The sequence below is a fragment of the Carcharodon carcharias genome, chromosome 10 (assembly GCF_017639515.1).
Source record: "Carcharodon carcharias isolate sCarCar2 chromosome 10, sCarCar2.pri, whole genome shotgun sequence".
Taxonomy (NCBI): domain Eukaryota; kingdom Metazoa; phylum Chordata; class Chondrichthyes; order Lamniformes; family Lamnidae; genus Carcharodon; species Carcharodon carcharias.
In genome coordinates, this window is record NC_054476.1 from 158,262,503 (window position 1) to 158,280,786 (window position 18,284).

General features: G+C 43.8%; 1 protein-coding gene across 1 annotated transcript in view; it reads right to left on the reverse strand.

Moving 5' to 3' along the window:
- Positions 1-18,284, reverse strand: part of LOC121282907 (nuclear pore membrane glycoprotein 210-like) — a 235,299-nt gene that overhangs the window by 8,741 nt on the left and 208,274 nt on the right. The window contains exons 27-32 of the mRNA XM_041196717.1: positions 11,617-11,748; positions 10,620-10,778; positions 9,711-9,802; positions 6,425-6,599; positions 3,520-3,695; positions 94-314 (exon numbers count right to left, since the gene is read on the reverse strand). Of these exons, the coding sequence (XP_041052651.1) occupies positions 94-314; positions 3,520-3,695; positions 6,425-6,599; positions 9,711-9,802; positions 10,620-10,778; positions 11,617-11,748 (955 nt within the window). The remainder of the gene's footprint in view (positions 1-93; positions 315-3,519; positions 3,696-6,424; positions 6,600-9,710; positions 9,803-10,619; positions 10,779-11,616; positions 11,749-18,284) is intronic.

The window sequence follows — 18,284 nt, forward strand, 5'->3', positions numbered from 1 at the left end:
TAAATTTTCCAGCAAATTATCATGCTGTGCTGTTTTAAACCTTTAAAGTGATGAAGCGAAAATCTGTGGTTTCTTTTCTGTCACATAACTAACCTTCCTGGTTCACCAGCACGCTGCTGAAACATATTACATCACTCAGTATCACGTGCTCTGATATGTTAGGCCATATTGCATATTGGGTAGGTATTGGGATATAGTCTGCAATGCCAGGATGCTTGCTATCCCAAACTGCTAATAGGGTCAATCCTACATTGGCAGCCTGTGCCACATAAGTGTTATTCCTGGTACCGGGTCCAATCAGCAGCAGATCGTCCCTAAAGTGGTTAAAAAAAAATCTGTTAATCTCTTAGGCAATGAAAATAAATGGACTTTCCTTGTGTCACTCTAAAAATTATGTGCTTCTCATGTTATTTTTGCAGTATTCATTCCTAAGATGTAATGAAAGCTGTACCTATGAAGGCTAATTATGGAACTTGGCATAACATTTTTACCTTTAGAAAACTATTTGTTACTAATAACAACTGTGTACATTTGTTAGAGGCTAAGAGATCAGCAAAAATTATTTGTTGCATAATTCTTTCTGCCAGCTCAAAGGGTTGTAAGCAATGTTCCTTTTAAGCTGTGCAGCAACACAGAAGACCTCATGCAGGCTGCATGCAAGTCAACCCCTTTAAATTAAAATGTATGCATGCCAGTGCCAAAAAATTTGAAGGGGCCATACACTTAAATAAATCCCCAGCACACTCCAAAATAATTAGAGGGAACATTGGTTGTATGTAGAATTATTTCATACAGTTGAAATGAATTTGTCTCCCACAAGGAATCAAAATTTGTTCCAGACTGGCATTAAGTTCATAGCTTTGTTCCTGCAGAAGTTTATTTTATTTTACACTGTCATGATGGCATTCCTGAGATACTTGATACCAGGTGGCACCAATATTTCCTTGGTGTCATTTATTGCTGATCGTGCCAACAAAATACCTATGATGTTTAGTCCCAAAGAAGATTAGACACCATCTCAGTTCAGATCACAGCCTCCAGTCCTTTATTTGGAGTGTTTATTTTCTTTTCTGTACACTTTTTGTGCACTTAAGGCCTTCGCAGAAATTGGGGCAGCTATATTTTACACTGATAAACAGATTGGAAATCTGAAGACAAAACCAATCTTCCCATTCATATTCTATTATTTTTTACTCTTTTCCTTGTTAATGACAGGCTAAAATATTAGTGATTTACCTAAGGGAGAAAGCTTAAACTATGGACGGAACCGTCCCATATTTGCGCTAAGTGTGGTAGTGGGTGGGAAAAGGGATGTTTTACCTGCCGGCCACAATGGTGGCTTTTCACGTCGTATTGTTCCATTCCTGCCTCATTAATTATGCATTCCCGGGAAACATGCTGGGTCGTTGGCGGGGCGGCCTCTGATTTGACCGCACTGCAGTCACCTCAGGCCTTCAGTAAACCGGTGCCATATCTAAAGGCTGACCCTGCAAAGAGCTCGCGCTCTTCAAGGGATAGGAAACTGCTGGTGGCTGCCAAAGGGAGGAAACATGCTGCCCCCAGATTTAGCGACAACTCCCTCGAGCGCCTATTGGATGCAGTGGCGGGTCGCTGCGAAGTCCTCTACCCCCGCACTGGGCGAAGACCAACAAGTAAGGTCACCAAACCAGCATGGGAAGTGGTGGCTGCGGTGGTCAGTGCCATGGCCTGCAAAAGAGGACTGCCAACCAGTGCAGGAACAGGGTGAATGATCTCATCCATTCTGTCAGAAAAGTCACTCTTCTCATCACTCTCTACTCTCAAAAGCCCATTACACATCCACAATGATCTCACACCTCAAGGCACGACACCACTAACTCTCACACATACCCTCAGATTTCATCCTCTGGAGCTCGGGTCCTCATCTCGGCCACAGCTCCGCTCACCACTGGAACATTTCATGCAGTGCCATGAGTCCTGCTCACACTCTATCAGTTTTCATGCAGGAGAAGCTGGTTGACAATAGCAGGGAGAGGTTCCAGACCCCTCCGAACTCCCTCGTCCCCCAACACCCAGACTCATTCCTTCATCCAAACTCCTCGACTCCACTCCCTGGACACCTTCCCCATCTGAACTCCCTCCTCCCGCCAGACTCCTTCCTTCCCCGTCCTCCTGACTCCTTCTTCCCCTTGTACTCCTCCCTCCCGCCGATCTCCTTCCACTACACCTTCCTCCCCCTCCTTACACCTACCTCCTCAGTTGCCCCATTCTCCCCGTTACACCCTCCTCTCCCAGCACTCCCAACCTCACCCACCACCCCCCCCGCCCCCAACCTCAGTACACCTTCCTCTCCCAGTCAAACCTAGACCTTCCTCTCCATCCTCTCAACGATCATCCACAGCAGGCCTTGGCCCAGACACTGACGTCCCGAAGTAGGCCCCAAGCATCAACGGTGACCTTCCACCTTCTGTGAGCTGCTTCATGGTGGAGCCATATCCATATAAGTCCACCCAGCATGTGATACATGTGTTCCTTCAGTGTCTGGTAGCTGTAGGGCTCCAGCATCTTCTGCTCCTCGGATGTCTGAGATGCAAGCAAGGCCCTAACGGCAAGTCCCATCGCACTTGTCAAGACGTGCTCTGGGCCGGCGTGTTTTCCCGCCAACATGGGCGGTAAATTTGACATGGTGGGGGGATGATTCTGATGAGCTGGGCTTATAATTAGATACAGATGTATTAAAGTTAGTTCCCAACGTGTGGCGGGAATTGTCGCCATTGACGAGTGGCATGGACAATCACAAACTGGTTTCACGACAGTGTGAAACCGATTTGTGGCCTTCCCGCCATGTTGTCCGCTCATGCTCGCCATGATGCCCTAGGCCTATGGGGGCGAAAAATTCTGGCCTATCTATTTGTCATGGTCAAGTCCAAGAATTGAGAAGTAAATGCGTCTGATACAGCAAACTCAATGATGGAGCTAAGGGAAGTGATGTGGCATCACAATGCTCGTCTTTATAAGGAAAGGGAATGGCAAGTAATGGAATCAATAATGCAATGCTTGCTTTCCTTGCACTGACACTTACAAATGGAAAACCACTCTTTCATTGCTGCTGTGCTCAACAATGCACCACTCCACCACACTACGGTGCTCCTGGGCATTATGTGCTAAGCACCAGGTAATTTAGATAATCTAAGCCCTGCATCATTATGTAATTCCCTTTAAACATATAAATGGTAAATTTGGACTGTATGAATTGACTCTGGGACAGATGTTGCTTTTATTTGCATGTGGAACATATGTTCTTCAGGAGGTGAATGTGGAATGAGGAAGAATATTAATTACTCATTCTTAATAATTCTTTAACAAGAGTATCATCCTCTACCTGCCACTAATCAATGATTATCACCAGATTTCCTTAATTTAACAAGAACACAACACGTGCTTAGATAAAGCTTTAAAACAATTTTGTAACAATATAGATTCCTTTCACCTTTCCTTCAAGATATACTATCAGTCTATATATTCAAAAGTATTGCTCACCTGTTAAGGGCTAAATATAGTTCTGTGTTGTGTGCATGGAACTGGTCTCCACTGAGGTCATAAAAGCTAACTGTAAAAATCAATGTCATTCCAAGAGGAAGGGCAGCGAGCTCTTCATTTTTGGCTATATACAACTTTGGACTGGTGTTAATACTGAGATATGCCACTGGAGCCACCTAATATCAATAGAGTAATTCATATCTATGTTGACTCAATGTTAATAAGCACTTAAGACTAATGCTAGCTAAGAATAATGACTGTTAAAAACAAGTACAGCAATTTTTCACAACTTTCAGCTTTGTGTAGACTCAACCAGAAGATTTAAGGTTTATTTGTTGTGATACATTACCAATTAACAATTGTGGACCGCCATAAACAATTACCATTGACAAATCTTCCTGCTATTGCTGGAGGGTGTATATCTTTCTAGCTGTTCACAGATACCAAATTTGAAAATAAACCGTTTATACACTGGTTATACACTGACTTTTTCCAATATCTTTATGCATGGAGTGGATTATTGTCAGCTTCAAAATCCAGGAACAGAATTTTTCACATGGTGGGCGGGCTGGGCGGGAGCGGAGCAGATCGCCGCCCGCGATGGGCTCCACACTGCCATTTTAAGAGGGTGGGCCAATTAAGGCCCGCCCAGCATGATACGTGACCAGTGGCACTCAGCGCTACCTGAGTCGGGGCCAGGGCGAAAGAGTGCAACAATCTCCCTGAGGCATGGAGCTGCCTCAGGGAGATTGAATGGATATTAAAATAATGAAATAAATAATTTGAAAATTTATTTAAACATATCCTCTTGTGTGACCGTGTGACATGAGATGGGATATGTTTTTATTTTTATGAAAACTTTTTTATTTATTTAATAAAAGCTTTAGGAAACCTCATCCCACTCGTGGATGAGGTTTCCTAAAAAACACGAAGGCTGCTTGGGCTTTTCGCCTGCCTGCCAACCTTAAGGTTGGACGAGCAGTGTTACTAATTACATGAATTGCTTTTTCAATGGCCTTAATAGGCCGTTTACATATTGGTGCGCGTGCGCCCGCCGAATGAAATATCATGGGGCTGCCCCCGCACACCAACTGAAAAATTCCGCCCCAAGTGTAAGGAGTGTAATGGTTGCCTCGGTCCTCAGTAAGTAGCTGAATAAAAAAAAACACCAAGTTCTAAGTCTGGCTCTCAGTCAGTACTAGATTAGCTGTTCTCGACCTGACTTCAGTAATTCTGGGGAGGGGTGGGAAATTGACCAAATTACTTACTTCTGTTTGCTTTATATTGATTCCTACTAGACATATGGGCATCTGACGATAGCAGAATAACTTGGTTGTGACACACCAACAATCAAATAGCCTGCTGACACTAAGGGCTGAATTTTATGAGGGGCATCAGGACCCTGATGTTAGAGTCAAAAACAGGTCCCTAGCCCACACATGCAGAGAGATGGTCCTCTTCAATAATTCTACACTGGCGGCCTCCTAATTGGCTGTCTGTGGATTCGTTGTATGGTGGATGTGCTCCGGATACTGCCAGCCCAATCACAGGGTCACGAGGTCTGAAGCCTTAGCAGCGCCACCAGGAGAAGTGGTGGCTGCTGAGGAATGCTGGAGACCTGGAGACTCCAAGAGGTAAGTAAACTCCTGAGGGGATTGTCAAGGATGAGTACTGCCCACAGCTGGCCCATGAGTCTTCCCCACCCCACCCTCCATGGGCTGTTCAGCTAGCATCATTTCGCCACTGGTAACAACATAAAATGACTCCTAATTGGGTCTTTAATTATTTAAATCCCACAGCCTGTCCCACCTGTGGGACAGATAAGGTATTGGCGGGTAAGTGTCACCTTTGGACTCCCATCATCAGTTTTCTAAGCACTCCAAATGTCTTGGATTTTGATAGCAAGATTTGTACATGGAACAGGTCTACTACATGTCCTTAAGAGTACATAACAAGTATCTTACTCCAAGGCTTCCAGCAATGCTTCACTGTTACTTGGAACTGCATTATGACAACCTCAGGGTTAACTCTATCACTGTTTCTTCTACTGCTGAATGTTAGGAGGTATATGGGGCAGAATTTTATATTCTGTGGGCGGGCGTGCTCCAGACCTGATCGGGCGTAAAATTACACACGATATTTCGGTCGGCATGACCGCTGACAATTAAGAGGCCTACTAGGGCCATTAGTGTAGTAATTGACCTGGATTTTTCGCTGCCTGTCCAACTTTAGGGTTGGCGGGTGGATGAATCTGCCAGGCAGCCTTTGGATTTTTGAGGAAACTTCATCTGAGGGCAGGATGAGGTTTCCGATATCATTTAAAAAATAAAAATGCTTGGGCGGAATTTTTATCATCAATATGTTCAGTTGAGCGATTCTTACGGGTGGAACTTGTTTTCGGAATTTCGTAACGTTTATTTTTGACTTTAAAGTTCTTCAGCTCCCTGAGGCAGCTCTCTGCCTTCAGGGAGCTTTCACTGCGTGCTCCCCCACACCCACACGGGCTTCAGCGCTCGCCCTCCTACCACTCCCACCCCAGCAGCGTTGGGCCTTTCTGTGCGCGTTTCAACCCGGTTGGCCGTTAATTGGCCAGCCAGCGTGAAATCGCGGTTGGGGGCCAATCGCAGGCGACGGTCTGTTCCTCAGCCTGCCCACCACGTGTGCCTGACGACTTGAAAATCCTGCCCATGATCTCCAGTTTGCACATCCACATTATAGCACAGTTGAGATCAGGACCATACTGTGCACATTATTGCTTTTCATTTTTGGGATCCAGTGAACCACGCCATTTGGTAAAACCATTTCTAATTTCACTGCTAGAATTAATATTCTGTCATGACGCTGGTTTGAAATGATTGTTCACACTTACATTGTAACTCACAAGACAAAACGGGGAAGTACTTACCCTCACTCCTATTACAATAGTTTGGTTCAGTCCAAAGTATTCGAGTGATGTTACTGTGAGTGCAGAAGAGCCAGTTCTGGGTCCAGATGTCAAGACACCATGGCCATCCTCCATTATGACAGACTTATTATGAGGACATTTGCGCACTTCATAGTTGACATAGGCTTTGCCATCCCTGTTGATTCCAAAAAGAGAACTTCAAAACTATAGTTTTAGTATAGATATATAGGTTTACTATAGGTACATGTATACCTGCTTCCGTGCTATGCTAAACATCTTATTGAGGAAAAAGGCTGATGTCAGTTCAATTGATTTGTCAAGAGACACAGGGCAGAATTTTCATGGCCTTGTGAACTCTGTGATCAAGGTTAATTGGGGATCAAAAGCCCATACTACAGTGGGATTTTATGGAGCCTGAAAGGGCAGGAAACATGGTGTGCGGGGTGATTGAATTAGGCAGGTGCCAAAATTTTGATTTGAAGATGGCGGGTTGAAATGCAGAGATTAAGTCAATGCTGGGCCTCATGCCGTCTTGTTGTGCGTTCCCACTTGTAATACATTTGCTCATTAGCGTGAAACCTTTTGTAATTACATCGTGCCTTCAAGTTAAAGTCAGCAGCACAAAAGAATCTCGTGGCACATGGTTCACGTTCATTTAAAGGTAGTGCGTGTCTAAGATCAGCAAGTTTCCTTGCTGAACTCTGTGGCACAAGGGAGGTGAGCAGGAGAATGGCAGCTTGCATGAAGGCTCGGAACTGGCAAGGACGAGTCAAGGGCCATTTGTTGGGGGGAAGGGTGGTGGTGAAAGTTTGGGGTTTGGGTACAGGGAGGTGCAGAGAAGGGATGCAAGGGCAGTCAGAGGGTGAGGTTTGGGTGCAGGGAGGCATCACGGTCTGTTGTGACGCTTGGACATGGAGAGAGACAATTTGGAGGGGACTGACATGGAGGTGGGGTTTAGTTTTGCAGCAACAGTAGTAAGGGGTGGGGGAATGATTGGGGGGGGGGGTTTAAGGACTCTTCCAATAGGGGGAGGTGGTGGTGCAGTGGTATCGTCACTGGACTACCCAGGGTAATGCTCTGTGTTCAAATCCCACCATGACAGATGGTGAAATTTGAATTCAATAAAAAAGATCTGGAATTTAAAGTCTAATGATGACCACGTTGATCCTCATTAAAAACCTACCTGGTTCACTGATGTTCTTTAGGGAAGGAAATCCACTGTCCTTACCTGGTCTGGCCTACATGTGACTCCAGATCCAGACCCATTGCAATGTGGTTGACTCTTAAATGCCCTCTGAAATGGCCTAGCAAGCCACTCAGTTCTCAAGGGCAATTAGGGATGGGCAATAAATGCTGATCTAGCCAGCGAAGCCCCGATCCTAAGAATGAATAAAAAATAAAAGACCTGTGATGAAGCTCGGACTCTGGGTGACCACTGGGGCATTCTGGCAGCGAGGCAGAGCCCCCCCTGTAGCCTGTCCATAGCTGCAGCATGGTGGGTCTGTCAAGGACGGTGTGCCATAGTTGAAATTCTGCCCTATGTGGCTAACAGTCAATGGGCTGTGATTTCCCCTGGTTTGATTAATTAGTGGCCAGAGGGCAGGCTCACTGTCCAATCAAAGATGGCGGGTCAATAGGAGGCCCTCCAGCCCTGAAAAAGCAGCAGACTGCCTGGGAGGGTGACCCAAAATAAACAATTAAAATAACAAGTGCCCTTAGCATCTGGGCCACCATCGTGGATAGGGAACACAAAATGGCCCCCTAGACTGCCACCAAGAGCTGCCTTCAGGAAGCTACACTGTTCTCTTGATGCCTCTGAAGGCTGACTGGAAAATTCCATTCAGCCTCTGACCATATAGGCCTCAACAGGTCCTGAATGAGCCTTAATTGGTCATCGGCTGCATAGGCCAGGTCCCACATTCTGCCTCTCGGAAAGTGGTCTCTGGGCGAGATAGTGCCAGAAAACTGGTGTGCAATTCCGTGCCCGCTGCCTCCGTGCTCACTTCCTCGAGACCTAAAAACTCATCCAAAAAAAAAGCGATTTTCAGTATTCCAGATACTTGAATATTAAATATTGCCTTAGCATTCAATTTATGGGAGTTGTTAGCCAATGTTTGGTGTAGGTTTGCAACTTCTTTTTGTGGTCAATTTAGCACAAAATCCTACATAGGGTCATAACAAAATCCCATACATGGGCTGGATTTTAATATACTGTGGCATTAGGTGTTGCATCTGCAACTGTGCCACTCTGAAAATAGTAAATCTTAAAAGAGATCCCATGCTTTGCTTCACCGAGCCCATTTTATTTCCAAGTTTTTAAGCAACCACAGAAATAACATTTTATATACAATTTTAAATCGACCAGAAATGTAAGGAGGAAAACATTAAATTGTGCTGCTTTATGGGAAACCCAATTAAGAAAGAAAGCAAATGAGTAACCATGTTGATGTGTTTTAATACATTTGTTGTCTGGTTTGGTCAACCCTGACATGGCCATGTTTATTGCCTTGAGAAGGCAGTTGTGAGCAATCACATTGAACTGTTGCAGCCCTTGAAATGATTATGGTAGGGAATTCTAGAATATTGATTCATTGTCAATGTAGGTATGCCGATGTCTAAGTCAGGATGGTGTTTGCCTTGGAGGGGAACCTGGAAGTTGAGGGATTCCCATGACATTACTCCACTTGTCCTTCTTGCTGGTAGACGGCATGGAAGGGAAATGCTGTCAAAGCACTGCATCACTCCCATGATTCTTGTAGATGGTGGACAGGCTTTGAAAGGTCAGGTGGTGAGCCACTTGCTGCAAAGTACCCAATCTCTGTCTGGTTCCCATGGTGTTGATATTATGAGTCCACTTCAACCTTGGGTCAGTTAGTGACTCCCAGGATTTTGATGGTGGATGGCTCAGCAATGTTGGTACTGTTGGTCAAAGAGAAATGGCTGGGCTTTCTCTTGTTCAAGATGGTTCAAGAAGTGTCACTGCTCATTTGTCAGTCAGTCCCGGCCTGACATGTGGCAGGTTACAAGCACACCACATAAGTGCCTGTTAATGATGAGGTTATCCAGGTCCTGCTATAAGCTGCACTTGCTACTTCAAGTGAAAGGAGCTGAACACTGGAATTGTTAGTGAGCAGCCTCCCATTTGAGCTTATAGACAGAAGATCATTGATAAAATAGCTGAAGATGGTTGCGTTGAGGATACTTCCTTGACGATAAATTGTTAATATCATGGTTTAGAATACATAGAAACTTGGTCATCATTACCCCAAGAAACAAACCAACTCGCCTAGAGGTCTCTAACTTTAGGTAGGAGTTTGGTGACATCAGCACTTCCTTTGCTGGTAGAGAGAGGGGCAAAAGTTGCAATATTCCAAAAACCTGCCGGGAGTAAAGGAAATTTTATTGTTGTGAAAGTATCCTCATTAATCCGATCAACATGTACTTGTATTCTTGCATCACTCTGCTGAGGCCAGAAAACACAATTCAGATTACAAGTGATGTGGTCAATTCTGAACCAAAAAAATGCAAAGGAACACAAAATTGCAATTATATTTGAGCTTTTGTAAGAATCCTTTCCAATAAAATACATTAGCATTAAATAACTAACTGGATTCATGCCAGTAAATGTGATAGAAATTATATTCCATTATTAATAATTTATCTTAACTATACTTATAGCTTTTACTGAAGAAAATACATCGAATGTGTAAAAATGCAATGTGCATCAGTGTGCTAGAGTGCACTAATACTTCAGCAAAGATACATCAAAATGGGTCATCAGTTTTGCATCTTTTATGTTAGAAACTCATTTTTATCAGAATATAAAGTGTTGTTGGTCAATGGACTTTCTTTGCATGCATTTTTTGATAACATTTATATCATATATATTTAAAAAAACATAAAGCTGTGTAAAAACATAAAAATCACACCCCTAGGCCATTGACTTTGCAATATGGTATTAGTAAAAAAGCATCCGAGTTGATATGCTCTCTTATCCCTCTCTGGGATTCTAATAATCAACCTGAGCTCAGAAATGGAGCCAAACTGCAAGCATAACCACACATTTAAAATCTCTTGTAGTTCAGCATGCAAAACAACTAATGTATTTCACCACTTGAGAGTTGATCCCAAGTGGAGTCCAATTATTATTAAATTAAAAAATCAATGTAAATGAAAACACAACATACAGAATTACCATAATCTGAATCTCATCAGAAAATCTGTCAGCATATCCTGCAAACTGTCCAGAAGATGGATTCTGTGCCTTTATAGTGACTTTCAAACCTGTTTTCCCTTCTGCTTTGCTGTACAGTAGCATGGCAAAGTTATGTTCTGCAGAAAGCTGTAAGGAAATCTATAAAACAAGCAGATGTGCTTCACAATGCAAAAATTCTTCATAGATAGCAAAACTGTCATTCCTGTTGTAATATAGTCAAAGAACACTTTTAGGACAATATTTTAAGATTCTTTCTTAAATACAAGCCAGAGAAGAAAACAGTTTCACTTGAAGGCTATAGAAGATGAAGAGAATTTAAATTTTGCCTATAAGGAGAACCAAACTTGTTTAGTATGTTCAATACTGAGTTGAGGTTTAAAAAGAAAAACACTTGAGGGCAGCAGAGTGCTGCACCATATTAATGATCCATTGCAATACTCATGATTCCAATTTCCTGTGCACCAAAGAGCAGGGATGGAAAGAAACTTTGGTGAAAGAGTCATCCAGGCTGCTATTGTGCAAGCCCAAGTATCTAGATCAATAATAGTAAATATCTTCAGGCAGGTCACTAGTTTCTCCAGTCTAGGAAATGGTGTTTGGCCCAACAAAAGCTTGAGTGGGATGAAATTAAATACGTTTATAAATGAGGGAAAGTTAAGAAAAGTCTGTCGCCAGGGACAGAAGATAAAGCTACCTAATTTATATGGCCAGTCATATTACCAATGACCAAAACAAATGTTATTCTTTTTCTACTGCTGTTAGGTTCCATACTAAGGATAGTTAAATATCCAGGTACTTTATGTCAGCAAAAAGAATCTGTATAAATAAAGACAACTTCAAATATTTTAGAAATAAGTGGAGCTGCGATTTGACAAGAATGTTAGATATTCTGATTAATTATACTGAATAACAATTTGTACTTGACTGATCATTTAAGCCAAAACGATTGTTTTACAAATGACGAAATAACAATTACCTCTGAGTGTCTGCTGACAAGCTCAATCACCTCCCGCTTTGTTGTTGTCCAGTGAAATGTTAGACCCGGTACTGCATTACCGAAGGAAAATGGAGTCTGGCAACCGGTGACCCCTACTGCATACACTGGCAACTGAAAAATTCAAATGTACCACATTTTACAACGTATGTATCAAACCATGTTAAGAATAAGGATTCATACATTCACCCAATTAGCTATTTATCCATAATGAATAAAGAATTGATTTTGCAATAAAAGTGGTTAAATATTTAAAACTTAAAGGACAAGTACATCTTATTCCAATATTTTCATCAAAATATAATTTAGAAGTCTTCTCTGTTTGTAAGATATTGTTCAGCAAAACATAGAATAGCTTTATGATTATCTAATGTTCTCTTGTGCATTGTGGAACATTCAAGAGTTCTGGTCAAGGAAAATTACAAAATGACTCTGAGCAGTGTAAGCAAGAAGCAATCTATTTAAGTTTGAATTATTCAGATCAAAAAATGTTAACATTGAAAAATGTAATTATTATATGTTGGACCCAAATTTCCTTGCTGTTTTTAATGGAATTATGCATAGTGGCAGGGAAACCTCTACAGGACTGAAATGTGCAGACAGGTTTCCACTCAGTTCTGGCCACAAGGAAATGTTCAGGATCAGCATGTACCTTCAGGTTCTTCAACTGGTGATGTTGGTTACCCAGACTTGGTTTGGCATTATAGTCACCTTGCCAGAGTGAATATAATGGAACCTTTTTCCGCACTGATAAAAGTTCTGCCTCACCTCACTTCATATATTCATGTTTTCAGCCGCCTCTATTCATGCCTGCTTGGTTTGGGCAGATGGTATCTTCCTATCAGCTTCCTCACCGCCTCAACCATCCAAGTCAATGTTTGCAAAGCACAGGTCAGCCCTGCCCTGAGTGCCAGCCCTCAGCAGCTCCTGAGATCCCTGGCACTTGCATTCTTGTAGATAAAACAACAACAAAAATTGCTGGAAAAACTCAGCAGGTCTGACAGCATATGCAGAGAGAAAGACAGAGTTAAAGTTTCGAGTCCAGATGACTCTTCTTCGGAACTAAAGAGAAGTAAAAATATGGTGAAATATACACTGTTTAAGGGGGGGTGGGACAGGTGAAGCTGGATAGAAGGCCAGTGATAGGTGGAGGCAAAGGGGAGATTGCAAAAGATGGCATAAACAAAAGGTCAAAGGGGTGTTGATGGTGGTGATACTGGCTAAAGGGGGTGCTAATGGTGACATTAAGAGTAGAAAGCAAGATGAGCAAGTGCCAGATAGCCCTGGTGGGGGTGAGGTGGGGGGAGGGGACGGTGTGGGAGAAAAGATCGAAATAGGCTAAAAGTTGGGGATATAACAATGAATGGAAATAAATTAAAAAAATAATAGTAATAGAAATAGGTGGGAAAAAATATATATAAATGTAAAAAGTAAATATTTCAAAAAAGGGGATCAAAAAGGTGTGAGGATGGAGGAGAGAGTTCATGGTCTGAAGTTGTTGAACTCAATGTTAAGTCCGGAAGGCTGTAAAGTGCCTAATTGGAAGATGAGGTGCTGTTCCTCCAGTTTGCATTGAGCTTCACTGGAACATTACAGCAGGCCAAGGGTGGACATGTAGACATGAGAGCAGGGTGGTGTGTTGAAATGGCAAGCGACAGGAAGGTCTGGGTCTTGCTTGCGGACAGACAGAAGGTGTCCTGCAAAGTGGTCACCCAGTCTGTGTTTGATCTCTCCAATGTAGAGGAGACTGCATTGGGAGCAGCGAATGCAGTAGACCAAATTGAGGGAAGTGCAAGTGCGGCTCTTGGACGGTGAGGAGGAGGGAAGTAAAGGGGCAGGTGCTGCACCTTCTGCGATTGTGTGGGAAAGTGCCATGGGAGGAGGTTGAGGTGTTGGGGGTGATGGAGGAGTGGACCAGGGTGTCCCGGAGGGAACAGTCCCTATGGAATGCCGACAGGGGGAGTGAAGGGAAGGTATGTTTGGTGGTGGCATCATGCTGGAGTTGGCAGAAATGGCAGAGGATGATCCTTTGAATGCGGAGGCTGGTGGGGTGAAAAGTGGGGACAGGGGGACCCTATCATGGTTCTGGGAGGGAGAGGAAGGTTTGAGGGCAGAGGCACGGGAGATGGGTCGGACACAGTTGAGGGCCCTGTCAACCACCGTGGTTGGGAAACCTTGGTTAAGGAAGAAGGAAGACATGTCAGAAGCACTGTTATGGAAGGTGGCATTATCGGAACAAGTGCGACGGAGGCCAAGGAACTGAGAGAATGGGACGGAGTCCTTATAGGAAGCAGGGCGTGAGGAGTTGTAGTTGAGGTAGCTATGGGGGTCAGTGGGCTTGTAACAAATATTGGTAGATAGTCTATCACCAGAAATTGAGACAGAGAGGTCAAGGAAGGGAAGTGTCAGTGATGGACCATGTGAAAGTGATGGAGGGGTGGAAATTGGAAGCAAAACTAATGCATTTTACTAAGTCCAGACGAGAGTATGAAGCAGCACCGAAACAGTCATCGATGTACCAGAGAAAGAATTGTGGAAGGGGGCCTGAGTAGGACTGGAACAAGGAATGTTGCACATACCCCATAAAGAGACAGGCATAACTGGGGCCCATGCAGGTAACCATAGCATGGCTGCCATGGTCTGTTTAAGTTAGCCTGCACTTCAGCAGTCCCACCTTCATTTTCCAGCTTATGCTTCAGCCAATTAAAAGCCTGTGCATTCAGGTGAGAATCCAATAAGTTTTGGTGCTGCAGTGCAGTGGTCCTAATTGCCACCTGATCCTTATATAGCCATGTGAAAAGGGATGTAAGCTCAAACAATCAAGGGCCACATCTGCTGCACAGAAGTAAGATGGACCCTACAAGCCTCAATGTTCCCAGTGTACTGGTCATGGCATTCAAGGCACCACTGCCATCAGTCATGACATAAGTACAAGGATTGGGTATCGGTAGTTAGTGTCTAGGCTACTGGAGGAGAACTGACAATAGCCAAACTGAGGGCTATAGCCAAATTGAGGGCTATAGCTCATGGTTCTATGAGCTGAATTAAGAACCTTGTTGTGAATACACATTCACTTCTGAAGGAGATGCTCAGCCACCATCCTGCATGACACAGAAGATGGTCCCGTGACAGCCTCATAGCTACAAGATTCCAGGTGGAATAATTTTCACTAATTAAGTTCTTTTCAGCTTTCAATGCTACAACACTTTCATTCTCAGCATGAACATCTCATGAAAGGTGAGAAATCTCACAATGATCAAGAGAGCAGCATAAGTTATCTTATGCCCTAATGACGGGGTCATCCTTGGAAGGCATAGTAGCCTTGGTAACATGTGGCCACTGTGGAATGTGATTAACACTCCATTAGCACACATCCTCAAGCAATACCACATGTTGTAGCCCTTTCAACCAGGGCTTCACCAAGTCGGTGAGTATGCCTGCTCTTAAGTGGCTGAAAAACCAATGCATTCTTGGATGTACTCATGTCAGCATGACACTAGCTTAGCAAGGCAGCCCAAACGAAAAAAAATAAAAAATCATCAATGGTTTGCCCATGGACGTCTCAGGAGGAAGCAGCATCTGGAGAACTACATCTCTCCAACTGCCAGCTCTCATGGATGAATAATGCTAATAATGCAAGGTATCATCTTGCTAGTGACCCCTAATAGACCTATGCACATCAGGATGCAGTGTCCTTTGATTCTACATCATGCACCTAAAACTGCGAGGATTGTTTATATTGTCCTCATAGAGAGTGCCTCACCAGGACCATGGTTTGATTATTTACAAACAACTAGGGGCCCTGCATTTGTCGAAAACTGCCAAGTTTCTGTCCTGGATTATCTTTGCGTTAGGAGAAACATGCCCAGTCAGTATTGACACAGCAGTCAATGACAACTTCTTCCCTTCGTAGACCCTGCTGACGACTTAGGAGATGTGCAAAAGCATTGCTTTAAGAGCATGAGAGTCCTCGACATTGTCCAGCTCACAAAAGCCGATCCTTTCTATACATCCTCTGTCGATATGTGCACTAACTTCATGCAATGACTTCCATATTGAGTTGTGTGTTGTGCCTTTACAACATGATCATGTAAAGCATTCTAAGCAGCCATCCAGGAGCAATGTCAGATCCTCACAAGTAAGGAGGCGGTTTCATCAAGATGAGTACACATCTCTGACATCACACATTCATAGCTATCTTGCAGACAATTGTAATGTTCCCGATTGATCCTTACTGCCCTAGTTCAGCGTCATACATGGGCAGAGTGGGAACTATGAATGCAACAATGTTCAGCCTTAAACGCCGAAATGATGGCTAGCTGCAGAAAGGCATAAAAGCCTATGGTCCTTGACATTTGATACTACTTTTTCCAAAAACTCACAAAATAAACGCCGTTGCAAAGAACACTTTGGAGAAATGGCTATAATGTTAGTCATAACAAATACTTGTGCCTTCCACAAACAGACATCAGTGCGACAGCAACAGGATAATCAAATAATCTTGAGGAGCAATTTTCCTGGGCCCAAATAATGTCTGAGATTTAAGGGTGACAGGTGTACTGGCTAGCTATCATTGCCACATATGATGTACCTTTGCTGGTGTTGCAGATGCTGAAATAAAGGCTACTCACTGTGAGATTGTGAGAGAATTAATGCAACTGAAGATCCAGATGGGAGTTCACTGGTTGGAAGGACAGAGGGTGTGGTGGCACATGTTTGACTCTTGAATGAGTGTGGGACCTTCAATCACATAAATTAGCCATTGAAACTATCAGACTTGGAGACAGATTAATGCAAAATATACTGACAGAAGTGATAAGTATACACAATGAGTGAACACCGGTGCCACCAGTGCTCATTCAAAACTTCTTAATTTTTCTAACCCTACCGCTAGATTAGATGTAGCCCCAACATCTGCAGCAGAGGTGCAGGCAGCTTGCTGACTGCTATGCCCTATTGTCTGAGATGACTTTTGCAGGTGTCCTCTGGTGGCCTGAGGCCTTGAGGGCCCTGGCCTGCTAAGGGTCTCCTGCTCTGGGGCAGGTGCATTCTCCTTGGCCTGACCTGCTAGTGTGGATGGGGTCATTGGCAAGGGGAATTGGAACAGCATGGCACCCTTGGAGTGTCCTGGGTGGATGCCCACAGAGTGCCTGACTGGCGTCCTCCTTTTAAGTGCCCAGCTGCCACCCTTCCAAAGAAACTTTGATGCACTTGCATGCCAGAGTCACGACATCAGACAGAATATGGATGGACTCGTCCATCCTTCACTCCAGTCTGCTGATGACTTCTGGCAATGCTGCCTGATATTCCCCTGCCTGCCTCTGCATCTCCAACATTTCTTTTAGGGCCAATTCCAGAGGCTCGTCATCGGACTCAGCAGGGGCCTGGTCTCCAGCAGTCCTGGGTGTCAGGGGCCTCGACTGTCATTGCCTCCGCCAGTTGTGGACCTTTGTCAGTTGATCACCAGACTACTCTAGAACATAGTCCCACCCAGGTGCATATATTTGCGCTGGAGGAGAGTGCAGTTGAACGCTGTGACGGTTCTTCATCAGATGGTAGGTCTGCTTTCTCATCAGAGGTAGTCTGGGGGCTGGGGTTGAGTTGTCTGGAGAAGGATGTCCTTCCCCTTTTCTTCCTGGTACCTGGAATAGAGAGAAGAGAAAATTAGTGATTGACTAGGTAGCCTCATACATTATAGACTGTTGTATAGGTTTGTTCACTAGGTCTCACTAAGAGGTTCAGGGACTTGTAAGATTGAATAGTAGTATTTATTGACAACATATAACTACTTACATATGTACAAAATATAGCCCAGACTATGAGCTAACTCCGTGCTTACTTCTATACAGATCTCTGCATACTCCTTGACTGACTCAGGTCTATTGTCATGTGACCCTTTATATCACACTGTGGGTGGTACTGTTCTCCAGTCCCACACTAACCTTTGCTACGTCAAACACTCTTATCGATCACTTACAGTCATTGTCCGTAAGCATTCACAGTCATTATCCTCATGTTGTCGATGTGTACTAGATGTAGCCTTGTTAGGGGAGGCGGATCTTGCGTTCTGCGCAAGAACGATCCCTATCCTCTCCAGCCAACTCTGCCACCTGTTCCTTGAACATACGAACAAGGAACAGGAGTAGGTCAATCGGCCCATTGAGCCAGCTCCACCATTTAATAAGATCCTGGTTGATTTGATAGTAACCTCAAATCTTCATCCTGCTTAGCCCATTAACCTATCATCCCCTTGCGTGCCAAGAATCTATCCACCTGTGCCTTAAAAATATTCAAAGACTCTGCTTCCACCACCTTTTCAGGAAGAGAGTTCCAAAGACTCACAACCCTCTGGGAGAAAACGTTTCGCCTCATCTCCGTTTTAAATGAGCGATGCTTTATTTTTAAACAGTGACCCCTGGTTCTAGATTTTCCCACAAAAGGAAACATCCTCTTCACATCAACCCTGTTAAGACCCCTCAGGATCTTATATGTTTCAATCAAATTGCCTATTACTCTTCTAAACTCCAGCAGATACAAACCTAGCTTGTCCAACTTTTCCTCATAAGACAACCTGCCCATTCCAGGTATTAGTCTGGTAAACCTTCTCTGAACTACTTCCAACGCATTTACATTCTTCCTTAAATAAGGTG